This window comes from Salvelinus fontinalis, unplaced genomic scaffold, assembly GCF_029448725.1.
Source record: "Salvelinus fontinalis isolate EN_2023a unplaced genomic scaffold, ASM2944872v1 scaffold_0931, whole genome shotgun sequence".
NCBI lineage: Eukaryota > Metazoa > Chordata > Actinopteri > Salmoniformes > Salmonidae > Salvelinus > Salvelinus fontinalis.
The window spans coordinates 49837-66836 of record NW_026601140.1 but is presented as its reverse complement, the minus strand read 5'-3'; the positions used below and the strand labels follow the sequence as shown (position 1 = coordinate 66836).

The 17000-nt window shown below is 46.8% G+C and overlaps 1 protein-coding gene across 3 annotated transcripts in view; it reads right to left on the bottom strand.

Moving 5' to 3' along the window:
• Nucleotides 1-245: 245 nt before the first annotated feature.
• The window catches only part of LOC129847698 (sodium-dependent dopamine transporter-like), a 30388-nt gene continuing 13633 nt past the window's right edge, over nucleotides 246-17000 (bottom strand). For all 3 annotated transcript variants that reach the window (XM_055915452.1, XM_055915454.1, XM_055915453.1), the window contains 10 exons: nucleotides 16792-16926; nucleotides 14479-14582; nucleotides 11500-11624; nucleotides 9306-9418; nucleotides 7990-8118; nucleotides 7724-7823; nucleotides 4564-4664; nucleotides 4173-4340; nucleotides 3400-3471; nucleotides 246-1035 (listed from right to left, as the gene is read on the bottom strand). In XM_055915452.1, coding sequence (XP_055771427.1) covers nucleotides 1012-1035; nucleotides 3400-3471; nucleotides 4173-4340; nucleotides 4564-4664; nucleotides 7724-7823; nucleotides 7990-8118; nucleotides 9306-9418; nucleotides 11500-11624; nucleotides 14479-14582; nucleotides 16792-16926 — 1071 coding nt within the window. In that variant the 3' untranslated portion in view covers nucleotides 246-1011. The remainder of the gene's footprint in view (nucleotides 1036-3399; nucleotides 3472-4172; nucleotides 4341-4563; nucleotides 4665-7723; nucleotides 7824-7989; nucleotides 8119-9305; nucleotides 9419-11499; nucleotides 11625-14478; nucleotides 14583-16791; nucleotides 16927-17000) is intronic.

The following is a 17000-nucleotide window of genomic DNA, read 5'->3' as shown; positions in this document are numbered from 1 at the left end:
TTAACAGATCCTTGTTAAGTTCAACAGCATCATAAACTTTACACAGAACCAGGACATTTTACCCAAAAAACCTGGTTGCCTCTGGAGGCTGAAATTTGGCCACAAGTAGATCTTCCAGCGAGACGATAACCCCCAAGTACAAAGCTATTGAAAACAGGAGTGCCAAGTATTTTGACCCCTACCCTTTTGAGAAAAAAGTATAAAATATAAAATAATATAATAATACAAATTAGCATACAATATAGCTCAGTATTTTAATAATTTATTTAATATTTATTTTTTTCTCATCTTTATCAAGGGTGTCAATCATTTTGGACCCCCCGGTACATTTGAAAACATTTTTCAGAGGAGAAGTAACAGACAACACATTTTTCAAGTGTCAAAGGAAACTGTTGGTAAAATATAAAAAGCTAGCTTACTATGTAGGTGTTATGTGTTGTAACAAACTTAACTTAAAACATGTACACTTTCAGACACAGTTAAATGCAGGAATGTAATTGTGTTATTGGCTATGACATATTGGTTCTGTAATAAATACTTTTTTTTCTCTTAGTTACCTCTACAACAGATAATTATATAATATTTCATCAGGATTTTACACTAAACCAAACACTCAGATTTTTCTCAGCTCACAAAATAAACATGAATATATTGGTGTATTATCCATAATCATAACAGTCATTGTTTAAGAATGATATTTAGTGATGTTTTGACCGAACGTCACCAACATCCTGATCTAGATCACAGCACACAACCACACGTCCATTGACGAAATTAAAGACCACTACGATTTGACAGCTTGGTTGGCATTTCAAACACTTCTCTCTCCTCTTGTTACGGTATATACTCTCTTCACATGTCTGCTGTGCCTCCTTCTAGCCATCCGTCCCTCCCTCTCTCTATCCATCTCTCCCTCTCTCCATCACTCCCTCCCTCTCTCTATCCATCACTCCCTCCCTCTCTCTATCCATCCATCCTCCATGTGAACGGACCTCTGTCTTCTTCCTGGGCTCAGATCACCATCCAGTGTTGGAGCTGTGGAAACCAATGGGAAAGGACAATAAATACACTAAGGTAGGGTAAGGTAGGTTTAGGTAGGGTAGGGTAAGGTAAGGTGAGGTAAGGTAGGGTAAGGTAAGGTAAGGTAGGGTAAGGTAAGGTAAGGTAGGGTAAGTTAAGGTAGGGTAAGGTAAGGTAAGGTAGGGTAAGGTAAGGTAAGGTAGGGTAAGGTAAGGTAGGGTAAGGTAAGGTAAGATAAGGTAGGGTAAGGTAGGGTAAGGTAAGTTAGGGTAAGGTAAGGTAAGTTAGGGTAAGATAAGATAGAGTAGGGTAGGTGGGGTAAGGTAAGGTAGGGTAAGGTAAGGTAAGGTAAGGTAGGGTAGGGTAAGGTAAGGTAGGGTAAGGTAAGGTAAGGTAAGGTAGGGTAAGGTAAGGTAAGGTAGGGTAGGGTAAGGTAAGGTAAGGTAAGGTAAGGTAGGGTAAGGTAAGGTAAGGTAGGGTAAGGTAAGGTAAGGTAGGGTAAGGTAAGGTAAGGTAGGGTAAGGTAAGGTAAGGTAGGGTAAGGTAAGGTAAGGTAGGGTAAGGTAAGGTAGGGTAGGGTAAGGTAGGGTAAGGTAAGGTAAGGTAGGGTAAGGTAAGGTAAGGTAGGGTAGGGTAAGGTAAGGTAAGGTAGGGTAAGGTAAGGTAGGGTAAGGTAAGGTAAGGTAAGTTAGGGTAAGGTAAGGTAATTTAGGGTAAGGTAAGGTAAGTTAGGGTAAGGTAAGGTAAGTTAGGGTAAGATAAGATAGAGTAGGGTAGGTGGGGTAAGGTAAGGTAGGGTAAGGTAAGGTAAGGTAAGGTAGGGTAGGGTAAGGTAAGGTAGGGTAAGGTAAGGTAAGGTAGGGTAAGGTAAGGTAGGGTAAGGTAAGGTAAGGTAGGGTAAGGTAAGGTAAGGTAGGGTAGGGTAAGGTAAGGTAAGGTAGGGTAAGGTAAGGTAGGGTAAGGTAAGGTAAGGTAGGGTAAGGTAAGGTAAGGTAGGGTAGGGTAAGGTAAGGTAGGGTAAGGTAGGGTAAGGTAAGGTAAGGTAGGGTAAGGTAAGGTAGGGTAGGGTAAGGTAAGGTAGGGTAAGGTAAGGTAAGGTAGGGTAAGGTAAGGTAAGGTAGGGTAGGGTAAGGTAAGGTAGGGTAAGGTAAGGTAGGGTAAGGTAAGGTTAGGTAGGGTAAGGTAAGGTAGGGTAGGGTAAGGTAAGGTAGGGTAAGGTAAGGTAAGGTAGGGTAAGGTAAGGTAAGGTAGGGTAGGGTAAGGTAGGGTAAGGTAAGGTAAGGTAAGTTAGGGTAAGGTAAGGTAATTTAGGGTAAGGTAAGGTAAGTTAGGGTAAGGTAAGGTAAGTTAGGGTAAGGTAAGATAGAGTAGGGTAGGGTAGGTGGGGTAAGGTAAGGTAAGGTAGGGTGAGGTAAGGTAAGGTAGGGTAAGGTAAGGTAGGGTAAGGTAAGGTAAGGTAAGGTAAGGTAGGGTAAGGTAAGGTAAGGTAGGGTAAGTTAAGGTAGGGTAAGGTAAGGTAAGGTAAGGTAGGGTAAGGTAGGGTAAGGTAAGGTAAGTTAGGGTAAGGTAAGGTAAGTTAGGGTAAAATAAGATAGAGTAGGGTAGGTGGGGAAAGGTAAGGTAGGGTAGGGTAAGGTAAGGTAGGGTAAGGTAAGGTAAGGTAAGGTAGGGTAAGGTAAGGTAAGGTAGGGTAAGGTAAGGTAGGGTAAGGTAAGGTAAGGTAAGGTAGGGTAAGGTAAGGTAGGGTAAGGTAAGGTAGGGTAAGGTAAGGTAGGGTAAGGTAAGGTAAGGTAGGGTAAGGTAAGGTAGGGTAAGGTAAGGTAAGGTAAGTTAGGGTAAGGTAATTTAGGGTAAGGTAAGGTAAGTTAGGGTAAGGTAAGATAGAGTAGGGTTGGGTAGGTGGGGTAAGGTAAGGTAAGGTAGGGTGAGGTAAGGTAAGGTAGGGTAAGGTAAGGTAGGGTAAGGTAAGGTAAGGTAGGGTAAGGTAAGGTAAGGTAGGGTAAGGTAAGGTAGGGTAAGGTAGGGTAAGGTAAGGTAGGGTAAGGTAGGGTAGCGTAGGGTAAGGTAGGGTAAGGTAGGGTAGCGTAGGGTAAGGTAGGGTAAGGTAGGGTAGCGTAGGGTAAGGTAAGGTAGGGTAAGGTAGGGTAGCGTAGGGTAAGGTAAGGTAGGGTAAGGCAGGGTAGGGTAGGGTAAGGTAAGGTAGGGTAAGGTAAGGTAGGGTAGGGTAAGGTAGGGTAGCATAGGGTAAGGTAAGGTAGGGTAGGGTAAGGTAGGGTAGCATAGGGTAAGGTAAGGTAGGGTAAGGTAGGGTAGCGTAGGGTAAGGTAAGGTAAGTAGGGAGGATAAGTAACGTCAAGTAAACAGTGAAGAGCAGCTTACCGTAAACCTCCTAACTTCTCCGTTATCCACCAAGTGGTGTTCGTGCTCAGGCGTTATGGCGTAGGCCAGTCTCTACAGGAAGACAGGACGGGAATCAGTTACCAAAGAAACTAACTTGTCTTCCTTATACAAATCATTGTGCATTACCAAGCTGGATATTCATATTTGCTGGTGATGTTATAGCTCATCAACCATACTGCTCACATACCGAATATAGATGTGTCATTGTCAGCGTTGACATTTCTGTGCATTGATGTGGATAAAAGTGGGCATCACTTTGGTTAAAGGTGTCTGCTAAATCACCATAGTAGCATATATCAATACAAACCAGACTTCCCACTTTAAACCGGACTTATATAAACCAGACTTATATAAACCAGACTTATATAAACCAGACTTATATAAACCAGATTTACATCACAGAACTTTCCAGGTAAGGTGCACATCTTGTAGATGGCTCTGTTATGGCTCTGTTAAACCACAGACTTATATAATCCAGACTTATATAAACCAGACTTATATCAACCAGACTTATATCAACCAGACTTACATCACAGAACTTCCCAGGTAAGGTGCACATCTTGTAGATGGCTCTGTTATGGCTCTGTTAAAAACCATACTTATATAAACCAGACTTATTTAAACCAGACTTACATCACAGAACTTCCCAGGTAAGGTGCACATCTTGTAGATAGCTCTGTTATGGCTCTGTTAAAAACCAGACTTATATAAACCAGACTTATATAAACCAGACTTATTTAAACCAGACTTACATCACAGAACTTCCCAGGTAAGGTGCACATCTTGTAGATAGCATAGAGAGGCACCATGGTCATGGAGGATATAGCCAAGCACCAGCCAATCATGTTGGCCCATATGGGAAACGTGTACGTCCCGTAGTTCGGAGGGTTAAAGGTCGCGAAGCTCACCACCACCATGAACTGGAGAAACAGAGGGTTTTGGGGGTTAGGACACTTTCCTGTTTCAAGTCATAAGGACACTTACGGACTAGCCTCTACTGAAGCTAGCAAACTGTAGTTAATGCCTAGACCTTGGTGTGCATGACTGAGAGCTGCATGGACTATTCAACTGGTTCCATTGCACCAGGTAAACTAAAGGTATTTGACATGTTTGACCCAGGTGTTTCTCTCTTTATGAACTCACCAGGAGGAAGCATGGGCTGACAAACTTCCAGCACAGTCTCCAGTACAGGCCTGGTCTCTGTCCGATCATCTCCTCAATGTCATCACTGAAGCGATCCACTCCTGAAGGGAATAGTTCAAACCACAGCAGTTAAAAACGTGTAACGGTTCGTCATCAAAACCAGGAATGGGGTCAATTCCAATTGAAAAGGTAAATTCAGGAAGTAAATAATATTAAAAAGACCATCTATTTTCAATGACTTCTCAATAGACTTAAAAGTAAAAGCTGTTTATTTCAAAAACATTTTTTTTTTCATTTTTTGAAGTATAAAATCAAATTACTTCCTGAATTGACTACCTTCAATTCGAATTGAACCCTTACCCTGATCAAAACCCTTGAGTAGTCATTCACAGAGCAAAGAAAGGGAAAGGGGACGTTTCTACCACAGCAGACAGGAAGTCTTGAGTAGTCATTCACAGAGCAAAGAGAGGGAAAGGGGACGTTTCTACCACAGCAGACAGGAAGTCTTGAGTAGTCATTCACAGAGCAAAGAAAGGGAAAGGGGACGTTTCTACCACAGCAGACAGGAAGTCTTGAGTAGTCATTCACAGAGCAAAGAGAGGGAAAGGGGACGTTTCTACCACAGCAGACAGGAAGTCTTGAGTAGTCATTCACAGAGCAAAGAAAGGGAAAGGGGACGTTTATACCACAGCAGACAGGAAGTCTTGAGTAGTCATTCACACAGCAAAGAGAGGGAAAGGGGAGGTTTCTACCACAGCAGACAGGAAGTCTTGAGTAGTCATTCACAGAGCAAAGAGAGGGAAAGGGGAGGTTTATACCACAGCAGACAGGAAGTCTTGAGTAGTCATTCACAGAGCAAAGAGAGGGAAAGGGGACGTTTATACCACAGCAGACAGGAAGTCTTGAGGATGAACAATAGTTGTCAATAATGTTGTGTTACTTTGTGTTCTCTCGTTTTGAGGAAACGACGACAGTACGTTTGAAATACAAGGATATTAACATTCTGGTAGCGTGTTTAATACCACCAACGTCAAGTCCCTTTCCTCAACTAGGCTTCTCCTCACTCAACCTTCTCTCTTTGTTCCTTGCCTGGGAGGCACTTCTCAAAGCCCAGGCACAATCCCAATGTGACTGGAGCCTATGGAGAGCAGGCAGCTGTTCCTGTGGAGGGCACAGGGGGCCACAGCCACCTGTCAGTAGAGATGGAGCCAGGGAAAAGGCCCGGAGAAGCCTGGGGCTAAAGTAGTCCGCCCTCCCAGGCTGAGGCCACCACGGCAGGGCAGCAAGCTGACCACACTGACCCTCAGAGCCACAAGGCTGGTTAGACATACACAAACACACGCACGAATGCACACGCACACATGTAAGCACATACACACACACACACAGCACTGTCTGGACCCCAATATTGATCTGACCAGCAGTATAGTAGATCAGACTAGCACGCTGAACCAGAAGTGAGCTTTGGAGACGTTATTTTTTAACCTGAATTTACTCTGGAGATGTTGCTGTAAATGCCTGGGGTTTTCAGATAACTTCAATGTTATCTGAGCAAAGCAAGCTGCTCGTACTGTAGTGTACACTCAAGAAAGTGTAAAGAGTGCTGTGTGTGTGTGTATGTGCTTACATGTGTGCGTGTGCATTCGTGCGTGTGTTTGTGTATGTCTAACCAGCCTTGTGTAAAGAAAAGACTTTACAAAAATACGGTGATGAGCTTGATGCTCCTTTTCAATAAACATCGAGGGTCTTATTCTGGTGACATGATGATGATCGAGGTTTGGCTGCCGTTTGACAAATGCAAATCTATCTGTTATCCATAATTATCTCTGAAGGTAGCCTACCTGCACTGTTGGCTAGAGCACACGTGCCAAGACCAGAGTGGGCACACACACACACACACACACACACACACACACACACACACACACACACACACACACACACACACACACACACACACAGACACACACAGACACACACACACACACACACACACACACACACACACACACACACACACACACAGTCCATAGACTGTTTTACAGGGTTAGGAAAACAATGTGTCATTTTGTAATTTGGGTGTACTATCCCTTTAAGTTAGAATTGAAATACACGGCACAAGGAAATCTTCCATCGGCCTAGTTTATATTTCTGACATCCAAGTATCATCAGAACCACAATAGACCCAACAAAAAACATCAATCTTTACACCACAGACTGGGATGTTGACCTCAGGTATTCAATATCAATACACTATTATTTGGATGTAATGTGTCTCTGTCCAAACACCTAAACACTAAATAGTAATATGGACCATCCACTCTGAGTGGCAGAATCCCACCAGAGACAGGCTTTTTACCTCCCGGTCCTCTGACAGCTAATGAGATAGTGTTGCATGGTGGCACAGCAGAGGAATATCCAGACTGATGTTTCATCAGACCCTATCACTGGCCTAATAGGGCATCAGCTTGGCTGGCCATGAAGAGCTAAGAGTCTCCCCTCCTCTCCTCTCCTCCCTCCCTCCTCCTCCTCCCTCCCTCCCTCCTCCTCACACCTCCCTCCTCACCTCCTCCCTCCCTCCCTCCTCCTCACTCCTCCCTCCTCACCTCCTCCTCCCTCCCTCCTTACTCCTCACCTCCTCCTCCCTTCTCACCTCCTCCCTCGCTCCTCCTCCCTCCTCCCTCCCCACCTCTTCCTCCCTCCCTCCTCCTCCCTCCTCACCTCCTCCCTCCTTCCTCCTCACCTCCTCCTCCCTTCTCACCTCCTCCCTCCTTCCTCCTCACCTCCTCCTCCCTCCTCACCTCCTCCCTCCCTCCCTCCCTCCTCCTCACCTCCTCATCCTCCCTCCCTCCTCACTCCTCACCTCCTCCTCCCTCTTCACTCCTCCTCCCTACTCACCCATCCTCACTCCTCTTCTTCTGTAGACCAAGACAGGAGTCCCGTTCCCCCCATCCCATCTCCTCCTTACCCCTCTTCTTCTGTAGAATCAGTAAGGGGTCCCTTCTCCTCCCACTACCCATCCTCCTACTCCCTACACCTCACCGTATAACTAGGCAGGAGAACACTTTCCTGTCCCTTTCCTCATTCCGCTCCTTCCCCCTCCTCCTGCTCCTCCCCTCTTCCTCTCCCATCCTCCCCCCACCTCCTCTCCCCTCCTCACCGTAGAACCAGGCAATGCCGATGGCCTCAATAAGCACTCCAAAGAGAATGGATGTCCCAGCAGCAAAATGGTCCAGCAGAGTGAACACATAGATACCACCCTGGAGAGGAGAGGAGAGGAGAGGAGAGGAGAGGAGAGGAGAGGAGAGGAGAGGAGAGGAGAGGAGAGGATCCATTTGATGTCTCTTATGTTAGCCATGTGTCATTCATGCAAATTCATTAGATGCTTGAGAAATAACTTTACACACATCTTTTTCATCCACTTACATTAGTGACACAGAACAGTGAGATGAGGAAAGTGGACACAACGATGAAGAGGGTGAAGAGTTCCCGGTGTTTGTGGAGAAACTTGAACTCATCCATCAATCCTGTGATCACTGACTCCATCCCTCCCATCTAGAGACCAGAGACAGAACACAGAACACAGAGCACAGAACAGAGAACAGAGAACACAGAACACAGAGCACAGAACACAGAACACAGAACACAGAGCACAGAACAGAGAACACAGAACAGAGAACACAGAACATAGAACATCATAATTTAGCTGAACTTGGTCCTTGCATTTTACCTATAGCAGGATTAGCCCATCCTGATCCTGCTGGGTCGGACCAAAAGCCTGCACACCTATTAGCTCCCCAGGAGTAGGGTTTGTCACTGCTAGCCTATAGCATGTTGGTGTAACGGATGTGAAATGGCTAGCTAGTTAGCGGGTACGCGCTAGTAGCGTTTCAATCAGTTACGTCACTTGCTCTGAAACCTAGAAGTAGTGTTGCTCCTTGCTCTGCAAGGGCCGTGGCCTTTGTGGAGCGATGGGTAACGATGCTTCGTGGGCGACCGTTGTTGATGTGTGCAGAGGGTCCCTGGTTCGCGCCCGTGTCGGGGCGAGGGGACGGAGTAAAGTTATACTGTTACATTGGTGCCGTGACCCGGATCACTGGTTGCTGCGGAAAAGGAGGAGGTTGAAAGGGGGGTGAGTGTAACGGATGTGAAATGGCTAGCTAGTTAGCGGGTACGCGCTACTAGCGTTTCAAGCAGTTACGTCACTTGCTCTGAAACCTAGAAGTAGTGTTGCTCCTTGCTCTGCAAGGGCCGTGGCCTTTGTGGAGCGATGGGTAACGATGCTTCGTGGGCGACCGTTGTTGATGTGTGCAGAGGGTCCCTGGTTCGCGCCCGTGTTGGGGCGAGGGGACGGTTTAAAGTTATACTGTTACATTGGCACGTCAGAAACTAGAGGTTGATCAGTTCATAGTTTGTTCTATAATGGTGAGCGGTGTACTCACAGCACTGTCGATGCCCAGAGTCAACAACACGAGTTCTATAATGGTGAGCGGTGTACTCACAGGACTGTCGATGCCCAGAGTCAACAACACGAGTTCTATAATGGTGAGCGGTGTACTCACAGCACTGTCGATGCCCAGAGTCAACAACATGAGTTCTATAATGGTGAGCGGTGTACTCACAGCACTGTCGATGCCCAGAGTCAACAACATGAGTTCTATAATGGTGAGAGGTGTACTCACAGGACTGTCGATGCCCAGAGTCAACAACACGAGTTCTATAATGGTGAGAGGTGTACTCACAGCACTGTCGATGCCCAGAGTCAACAGCATGATGAAGAAGATAACTGCCCATACTGAAGATCCTGGTAATGTTGCAATGGCTTCTGGGTAGATGATGAACACCAGACCAGGACCTGTATGGGACACAACAACACAGACGAATCATTTAGTTATCTAGTGTTAATCCAACAGGTAGATCACATTGACATCTGTTTTGTGACGGGAGACTTGTCTGAAGAACGCAGCAAATCCAACATTTGTGTCATCAACAGCGGTGACAATGTAGACCAGATAATTGATTTGTGCTGATAAACACATATAGATTTCCAATCAGCCCTGACACCGAGCCCAGAGCAGCTACACATTTTGATGTAGATAAATAACATGTAATATTGCACGTCAGAAAGACAAGCGGACATGACGTCAATTTAGAGATCCCACACACAAATAATGATTGGTTGAAAAATCTATTGGACATGTCGAAACATCTAACTATTTTTATAAAAAAACAAAACAATCATTTCAGGTCTCCGTCATTATCTGAGAAAAGTGTCCAGAACATTAACAATACTGACCGTCTGTGGTCACCTTGTCCAGAACATTATGAATACTGACCATCTGTGGTCACCTTGTCCAGAACATTATGAATACTGACTGTCTGTGGTCACCTTGTCCAGAACATTAACAATACTGACCATCTGTGGTCACCTTGTCCTGAACATTATGAATACTGACCATCTGTGGTCACCTTGTCCAGAACATTATGAATACTGACCGTCTGTGGCCACCTTGTCCAGAACATTATGAATACTGACCATCTGTGGCCACCTTGTCCAGAACATTAAAACTACTGACCATCTGTGGCCACCTTGTCCAGAACATTAAAACTACTGACCATCTGTAGTCACCTTGTCCAGAACATTAACACTACTGACCATCTGTAGTCACCTTGTCCAGAACATTAACACTACTGACCGTCTCCGGTCACCTTGTCCTGAACATTATGAATTCTGACCGTCTGCGGTCACCTTGTCCTGAACATTATGAATACTGACCGTCTGTGGTCACCTTGTCCAGAACATTAACACTACTGACCGTCTCTGGCCACCTTGTCCAGAACATTATGAATACTGACCGTCTGTGGTCACCTTGTCCTGAACATTAACAATACTGACCATCTGTGGCCACCTTGTCCAGAACATTATCAATACTGACCATCTGTAGTCACCTTGTCCTGAACATTAACACTACTGACCATCTGTGGCCACCTTGTCCAGAACATTAACAATACTGACCATCTGTGGCCACCTTGTCCAGAACATTAACAATTCTGACCATCTGTGGCCACCTTGTCCAGAACATTATGAATACTGACCGTCTGCGGTCACCTTGTCCAGAACATTATGAATACTGACCATCTGTGGTCACCTTGTCCAGAACAGTAACAATACTGACCATCTGTGGCCACCTTGTCCTGAACAGTAACAATACTGACCGTCTGTGGCCACCTTGTCCAGAACATTATGAATACTGACCATCTGTGGCCACCTTGTCCAGAACATTAACAATACTGACCATCTGTGGTCACCTTGTCCAGAACATTATCAATACTGACTGTCTGTGGTCACCTTGTCCAGAACATTATGAATACTGACCATCTGTGGCCACCTTGTCCAGAACATTAACAATACTGACCATCTGTGGCCACCTTGTCCAGAACATTATGAATACTGACTGTCTGCGGTCACCTTGTCCTGAACATTACGAATACTGACTGTCTGCGGTCACCTTGTCCTGAACATTAACACTACTGACCGTCTGTGGTCACCTTGTCCTGAACATTAACACTACTGACCATCTGTGGCCACCTTGTCCTGAACAGTAACAATACTGACCGTCTGTGGCCACCTTGTCCAGAACATTATGAATACTGACTGTCTGCGGTCACCTTGTCCTGAACATTACGAATACTGACTGTCTGCGGTCACCTTGTCCTGAACATTAACACTACTGACCGTCTGTGGTCACCTTGTCCTGAACATTAACACTACTGACCGTCTGTGGCCACCTTGTCCAGAACATAAGGACTACTGACCGTCTGTGGTCACCTTGTCCAGAACATAAGGACTACTGACCGTCTGTGGTCACCTTGTCCAGAACATTATGAATACTAACCATCTGTGGTCACCTTGTCCTGAACATTATGAATACTGACCATCTGTGGCCACCTTGTCCAGTGGCACGCTGTGTTTATGGGACATGTAACCCAGGAAGGAGAAGATGACGAAGCCAGAGAAGAAGCTGGTCAGGGAGTTGATGGAACTGGTGATGATGGCATCTCTGGAAGAGAGAGTGTAGATGACAAGAACATATTCATATATCTGGTAGATCCAGAACAGACAGGGAACATCTGTTAAAGATCCTATATCTGGTAGATCCAGAACAGACGGGGAACATCTGTTAGAGATCCTATATCTGGTAGATCCAGAACAGACGTGGAACATCTGTTAGAGATCCTATATCTGGTAGATCCAGAACAGACGTGGAACATCTGTTAAAGATCCTATATCTGGTAGATCCAGAACAGACTGGGGAACATCTGTTAAAGATCCTATATCTGGTAGATCCAGAACAGACGGGGAACATCTGTTTGAGATCCTATATCTGGTAGATCCAGAACAGACGGGGAACATCTGTTAGAGATCCTATATCTGGTAGATCCAGAACAGACGGGGAACATCTGTTAAAGATCCTATATCTGGTAGATCCAGAACAGACGGGGAACATCTGTTAAAGATCCTATATCTGGTAGATCCAGAACAGACGGGGAACATCTGTTAGAGATCCTATATCTGGTAGATCCAGAACAGACGGGGAACATCTGTTAAAGATCCTATATCTGGTAGATCCAGAACAGACGGGGAACATCTGTTAAAGATCCTATATCTGGTAGATCCAGAACAGACGGGGAACATCTGTTTGAGATCCTATATCTGGTAGATCCAGAACAGACGGGGAACATCTGTTAAAGATCCTATATCTGGTAGATCCAGAACAGACGGGGAACATCTGTTAAAGATCCTATATCTGGTAGATCCAGAACAGACTGGGGAACATCTATTAAAGATCCTATATCTGGTAGATCCAGAACAGACGGGGAACATCTGTTAAAGATCCTATATCTGGTAGATCCAGAACAGACGGGGAACATCTGTTTGAGATCCTATATCTGGTAGATCCAGAACAGACGGGGAACATCTGTTAAAGATCCTATATCTGGTAGATCCAGAACAGACTGGGGAACATCTGTTAGAGATCCTATATCTGGTAGATCCAGAACAGACGGGGAACATCTGTTAAAGATCCTATATCTGGTAGATCCAGAACAGACGGGGAACATCTGTTAAAGATCCTATATCTGGTAGATCCAGAACAGACGGGGAACATCTGTTAGAGATCCTATATCTGGTAGATCCAGAACAGACGGGGAACATCTGTTAAAGATCCTATATCTGGTAGATCCAGAACAGACAGGGGAACATCTGTTAGAGATCCTATATCTGGTAGATCCAGAACAGACGGGGAACATCTGTTAAAGATCCTATATCTGGTAGATCCAGAACAGACGGGGAACATCTGTTAAAGATCCTATATCTGGTAGATCCAGAACAGACGGGGAACATCTGTTAGAGATCCTATATCTGGTAGATCCAGAACAGACTGGGGAACATCTGTTAAAGATCCTATATCTGGTAGATCCAGAACAGACGGGGAACATCTGTTAGAGATCCTATATCTGGTAGATCCAGAACAGACGGGGAACATCTGTTAAAGATCCTATATCTGGTAGATCCAGAACAGACGGGGAACATCTGTTAAAGATCCTATATCTGGTAGATCCAGAACAGACGGGGAACATCTGTTAAAGATCCTATATCTGGTAGATCCAGAACAGACGGGGAACATCTGTTTGAGATCCTATATCTGGTAGATCCAGAACAGACGGGGAACATCTGTTAGAGATCCTATATCTGGTAGATCCAGAACAGACGGGGAACATCTGTTAGAGATCCTATATCTGGTAGATCCAGAACAGACAGGGGAACATCTGTTAAAGATCCTATATCTGGTAGATCCAGAACAGACAGGGGAACATCTGTTAAAGATCCTATATCTGGTAGATCCAGAACAGACGTGGAACATCTGTTTGACTGGTGTCAAAGACATGGCCAGTAGGTATTACTGTCCTCTATGGAACAGACTGGTGTTAAAGACATGGCCAGTAGGTATTACTGTCCTCTATAGAACAGACTGGTGTTAAAGACATGGCCAGTAGGTATTACTGTCCTCTATGGAACAGACTGGTGTTAAAGACATGGCCAGTAGGTATTACTGTCCTCTATGGAACAGACTGGTGTTAAAGACATGGCCAGTAGGTATTACTGTCCTCTATGGAACAGACTGGTGTTAAAGACATGGCCAGTAGGTATTACTGTCCTCTATGATACAGACTGGTGTTAAAGACATGGCCAGTAGGTATTACTGTCCTCTATGGAACAGACTGGTGTTAAAGACATGGCCAGTAGGTATTACTGTCCTCTATGGAACAGACTGGTGTTAAAGACATGGCCAGTAGGTAATACTGTCCTCTATGGAACAGACTGGTGTTAAAGACATGGCCAGTAGGTATTACTGTCCTCTATAGAACAGACTGGTGTTAAAGACATGGCCAGTAGGTATTACTGTCCTCTATAGAACAGACTGGTGTTAAAGACATGGCCAGTAGATATTACTGTCCTCTATGGAACAGACTGGTTTTAAAGACATGGCCAGTAGGTATTACTGTCCTCTATGGAACAGACTGGTGTTAAAGACATGGCCAGTAGGTATTACTGTCCTCTATGGAACAGACTGGTGTTAAAGACATGGCCAGTAGGTATTACTGTCCTCTATGGAACAGACTGGTGTTAAAGACTGGGCCAGTAGGTAAGGGGCTTCAAAGGTATTGTAATTCACCAGCTCAGCGGCAGTTTGTCCCCTTCTGTCAGCCTCTCTAATTGAGACTATCAACGCTGAGGATAGCATACCAAATAGCACCCTATTCCCTACATAGTGCACTACTTTCAACCAGAGCCCTATGAGTCCTATTCTAAAAGTAGTGCACTATGTAGTGAATAGGGTGCTTGTAGCTTACCTGTAGCAGTTGTTGCTGAATTTGTTATAGCTGGAGAACGCTATCAGCACCCCGAACCCGACTCCCAAAGAGAAGCAGATCTGAGTGGCAGCGTCTATCCAGACCTACACAGCCAACGGCCGGGGGGGACAGAGGGACAAAAGACACAGTGTGGGGGGGGGGGGGGGGGGGGGGCGGGGGACAGAGGGACAAAAGACACCGTGGGGAGGGGGGACAGCGGGACAAAAGACACAGTGTGGGGGGGGACAGAGGGACAAAAGACACAGTGGGGGGGGGGGGCGGGGGACAGAGGGACAAAAGACACCGTGGGGGGGGGGGACAGCGGGACAAAAGACACAGTGTGGGGGGGGACAGAGGGACAAAAGACACAGTGTGGGGGGGGGCGACAGAGGGACAAAAGACACAGTGGAGGGGGGGGGGGGGGCAGAAGGACAAAAGACACCGTGTGGGGGGGGGTGGGGGCAGAAGGACAAAAGACACAGTGTGGGGGGGGGGGGGCGACAGAGGGACAAAAGACACAGTGGGGGGGGGGGGGGGGGGGGGGGCGACAGAGGGACAAAAGACACCGTGTGGGGGGGGGGGGGCGACAGAGGGACAAAAGACACAGTGGGGGGGGGGGGGGGGGGGGCAGAAGGACAAAAGACACCGTGTGGGGGGGGGGTGGGGACAGAAGGACAAAAGACACCGTGTGGGGGGGGGGACAGAAGGACAAAGGGGGGAGAAAAAAAGGGCTGTTATTAGAGATAATTGCAGGAAACTCATTCAAGGGAAAGATGAAAGACACTTGTGAATACGAGGTAATTTAGTAAATTGTTGCTGCATGCATGTGTCTAATCTAATTCTCAAATTGCTGCTTTGAGTCCTTAGCGGCCGTGGGTTGCTACCCGGGGGGGGGGGGGGGACAGCTGGGGATTCTTACAGCGCCTCTTATTAAGGAAAATGATTCATATATACATTTCATCAGTCGGGATTTCATGGATACTGAAATATTAAATTTGTTTATATCGAACCTTATATTTTCCTGCACTGAAAGACAACCTGTGGCATTAAAATATACAGCAATAAACATCAGCATAACTCTCTCTCTCTCACACACACACATACGCACGAATGCACACACACACACATGCACGCATGCGCACACACGCACGCACGAACGCACACACACACACACACGCACGCACGCACAAGCACGCACGCACACACACACACACAAACATGCACGCACGCGCACGCACGCACGCACGCACGCACGCACGCACACACACACACAAACAGAAGCGCACGCGCACGTGCACACACACACACACACACACACACACATACATACACACACGCACGCACGCACACACACACGCACGCACGCACGCACACACAGAAACAGAAGCGCACGTACACGCACGTACACACACACACACACACACACACACACACACATACACACACACACACACACTATATATATATACATACAACTGACTAGGTATCCCCCCTTTTCCCTAAACAGAAGGGTGCATCAGCTGGTGGAGGGTGAGAGATAAGGACTGGACCGGCGCTGTCTGTGAGAGACAAGGACTGGACCGGCGCTGTCTGTGAGAGACAAGGACTGGACCGGCGCTGTCTGTGAGAGACAAGAACTGGACCGGCGCTGTCTGTGAGAGACAAGGACTGGACCGGCGCTGTCTGTGAAAGACAAGGACTAGACCGGCGCTGTCTGTGAGAGACAAGGACTGGACCGGCGCTGTCTGTGAGAGACAAGGACTGGACCGGCGCTGTCTGTGAGAGAGAGGACTGGACCGATGTTGTCTGTGGGAGACAAGGACTGGACCGGCGCTGTCTGTGAGAGACAAGGACTGGACCGGCGCTGTCTGTGAGAGACAAGGACTGGACCGGCGCTGTCTGTGAGAGACAAGGACTGGACCGGCGCTGTCTGTGAGAGACAAGGACTGGACCGGCGCTGTCTGTGAGAGATAAGGACTGGACCGGCGCTGTCTGTGAGAGACAAGGACTGGACCGGCGCTGTCTGTGAGAGACACGGACTGAACCGGCGCTGTCTGTGAGAGACAAGGACTGGACCGGCGCTGTCTGTGGGAGACAAGGACTGGACCGGCTCTGTCTGTGAGAGACAAGGACTGGACCGGCGCTGTCTGTGAGAGACAAGGACTGGACTCTGACCAGAAACTCAATAAGGAAACAGACTTTTATCACCTCTGAATACTCCCCTTCCATCTCTGTCTCTGTCTCTGTCTCTGTCTCTGTCTCCTTCCTGTCCCCCCTATCTCCCTATCTCTCCCCCCTCTCCCCCAGTCTTACCTGAGGCTCACAGAGTCGTAGGAAGTCGACGCTGAGGTAGGCCTTAATGCCGTCCATGGCTCCAGGAAGGGTGACGCCGCGCAGCAGCAGGACAGTCAGGACCACGTAGGGCATGGTGGCTGTGATCCACACCACCTGCACAGGAACACATGGACTCAACAGCCTGGTCCACTCTGTTCTATACACCTGGACTCAACAGCCTGGCCCTG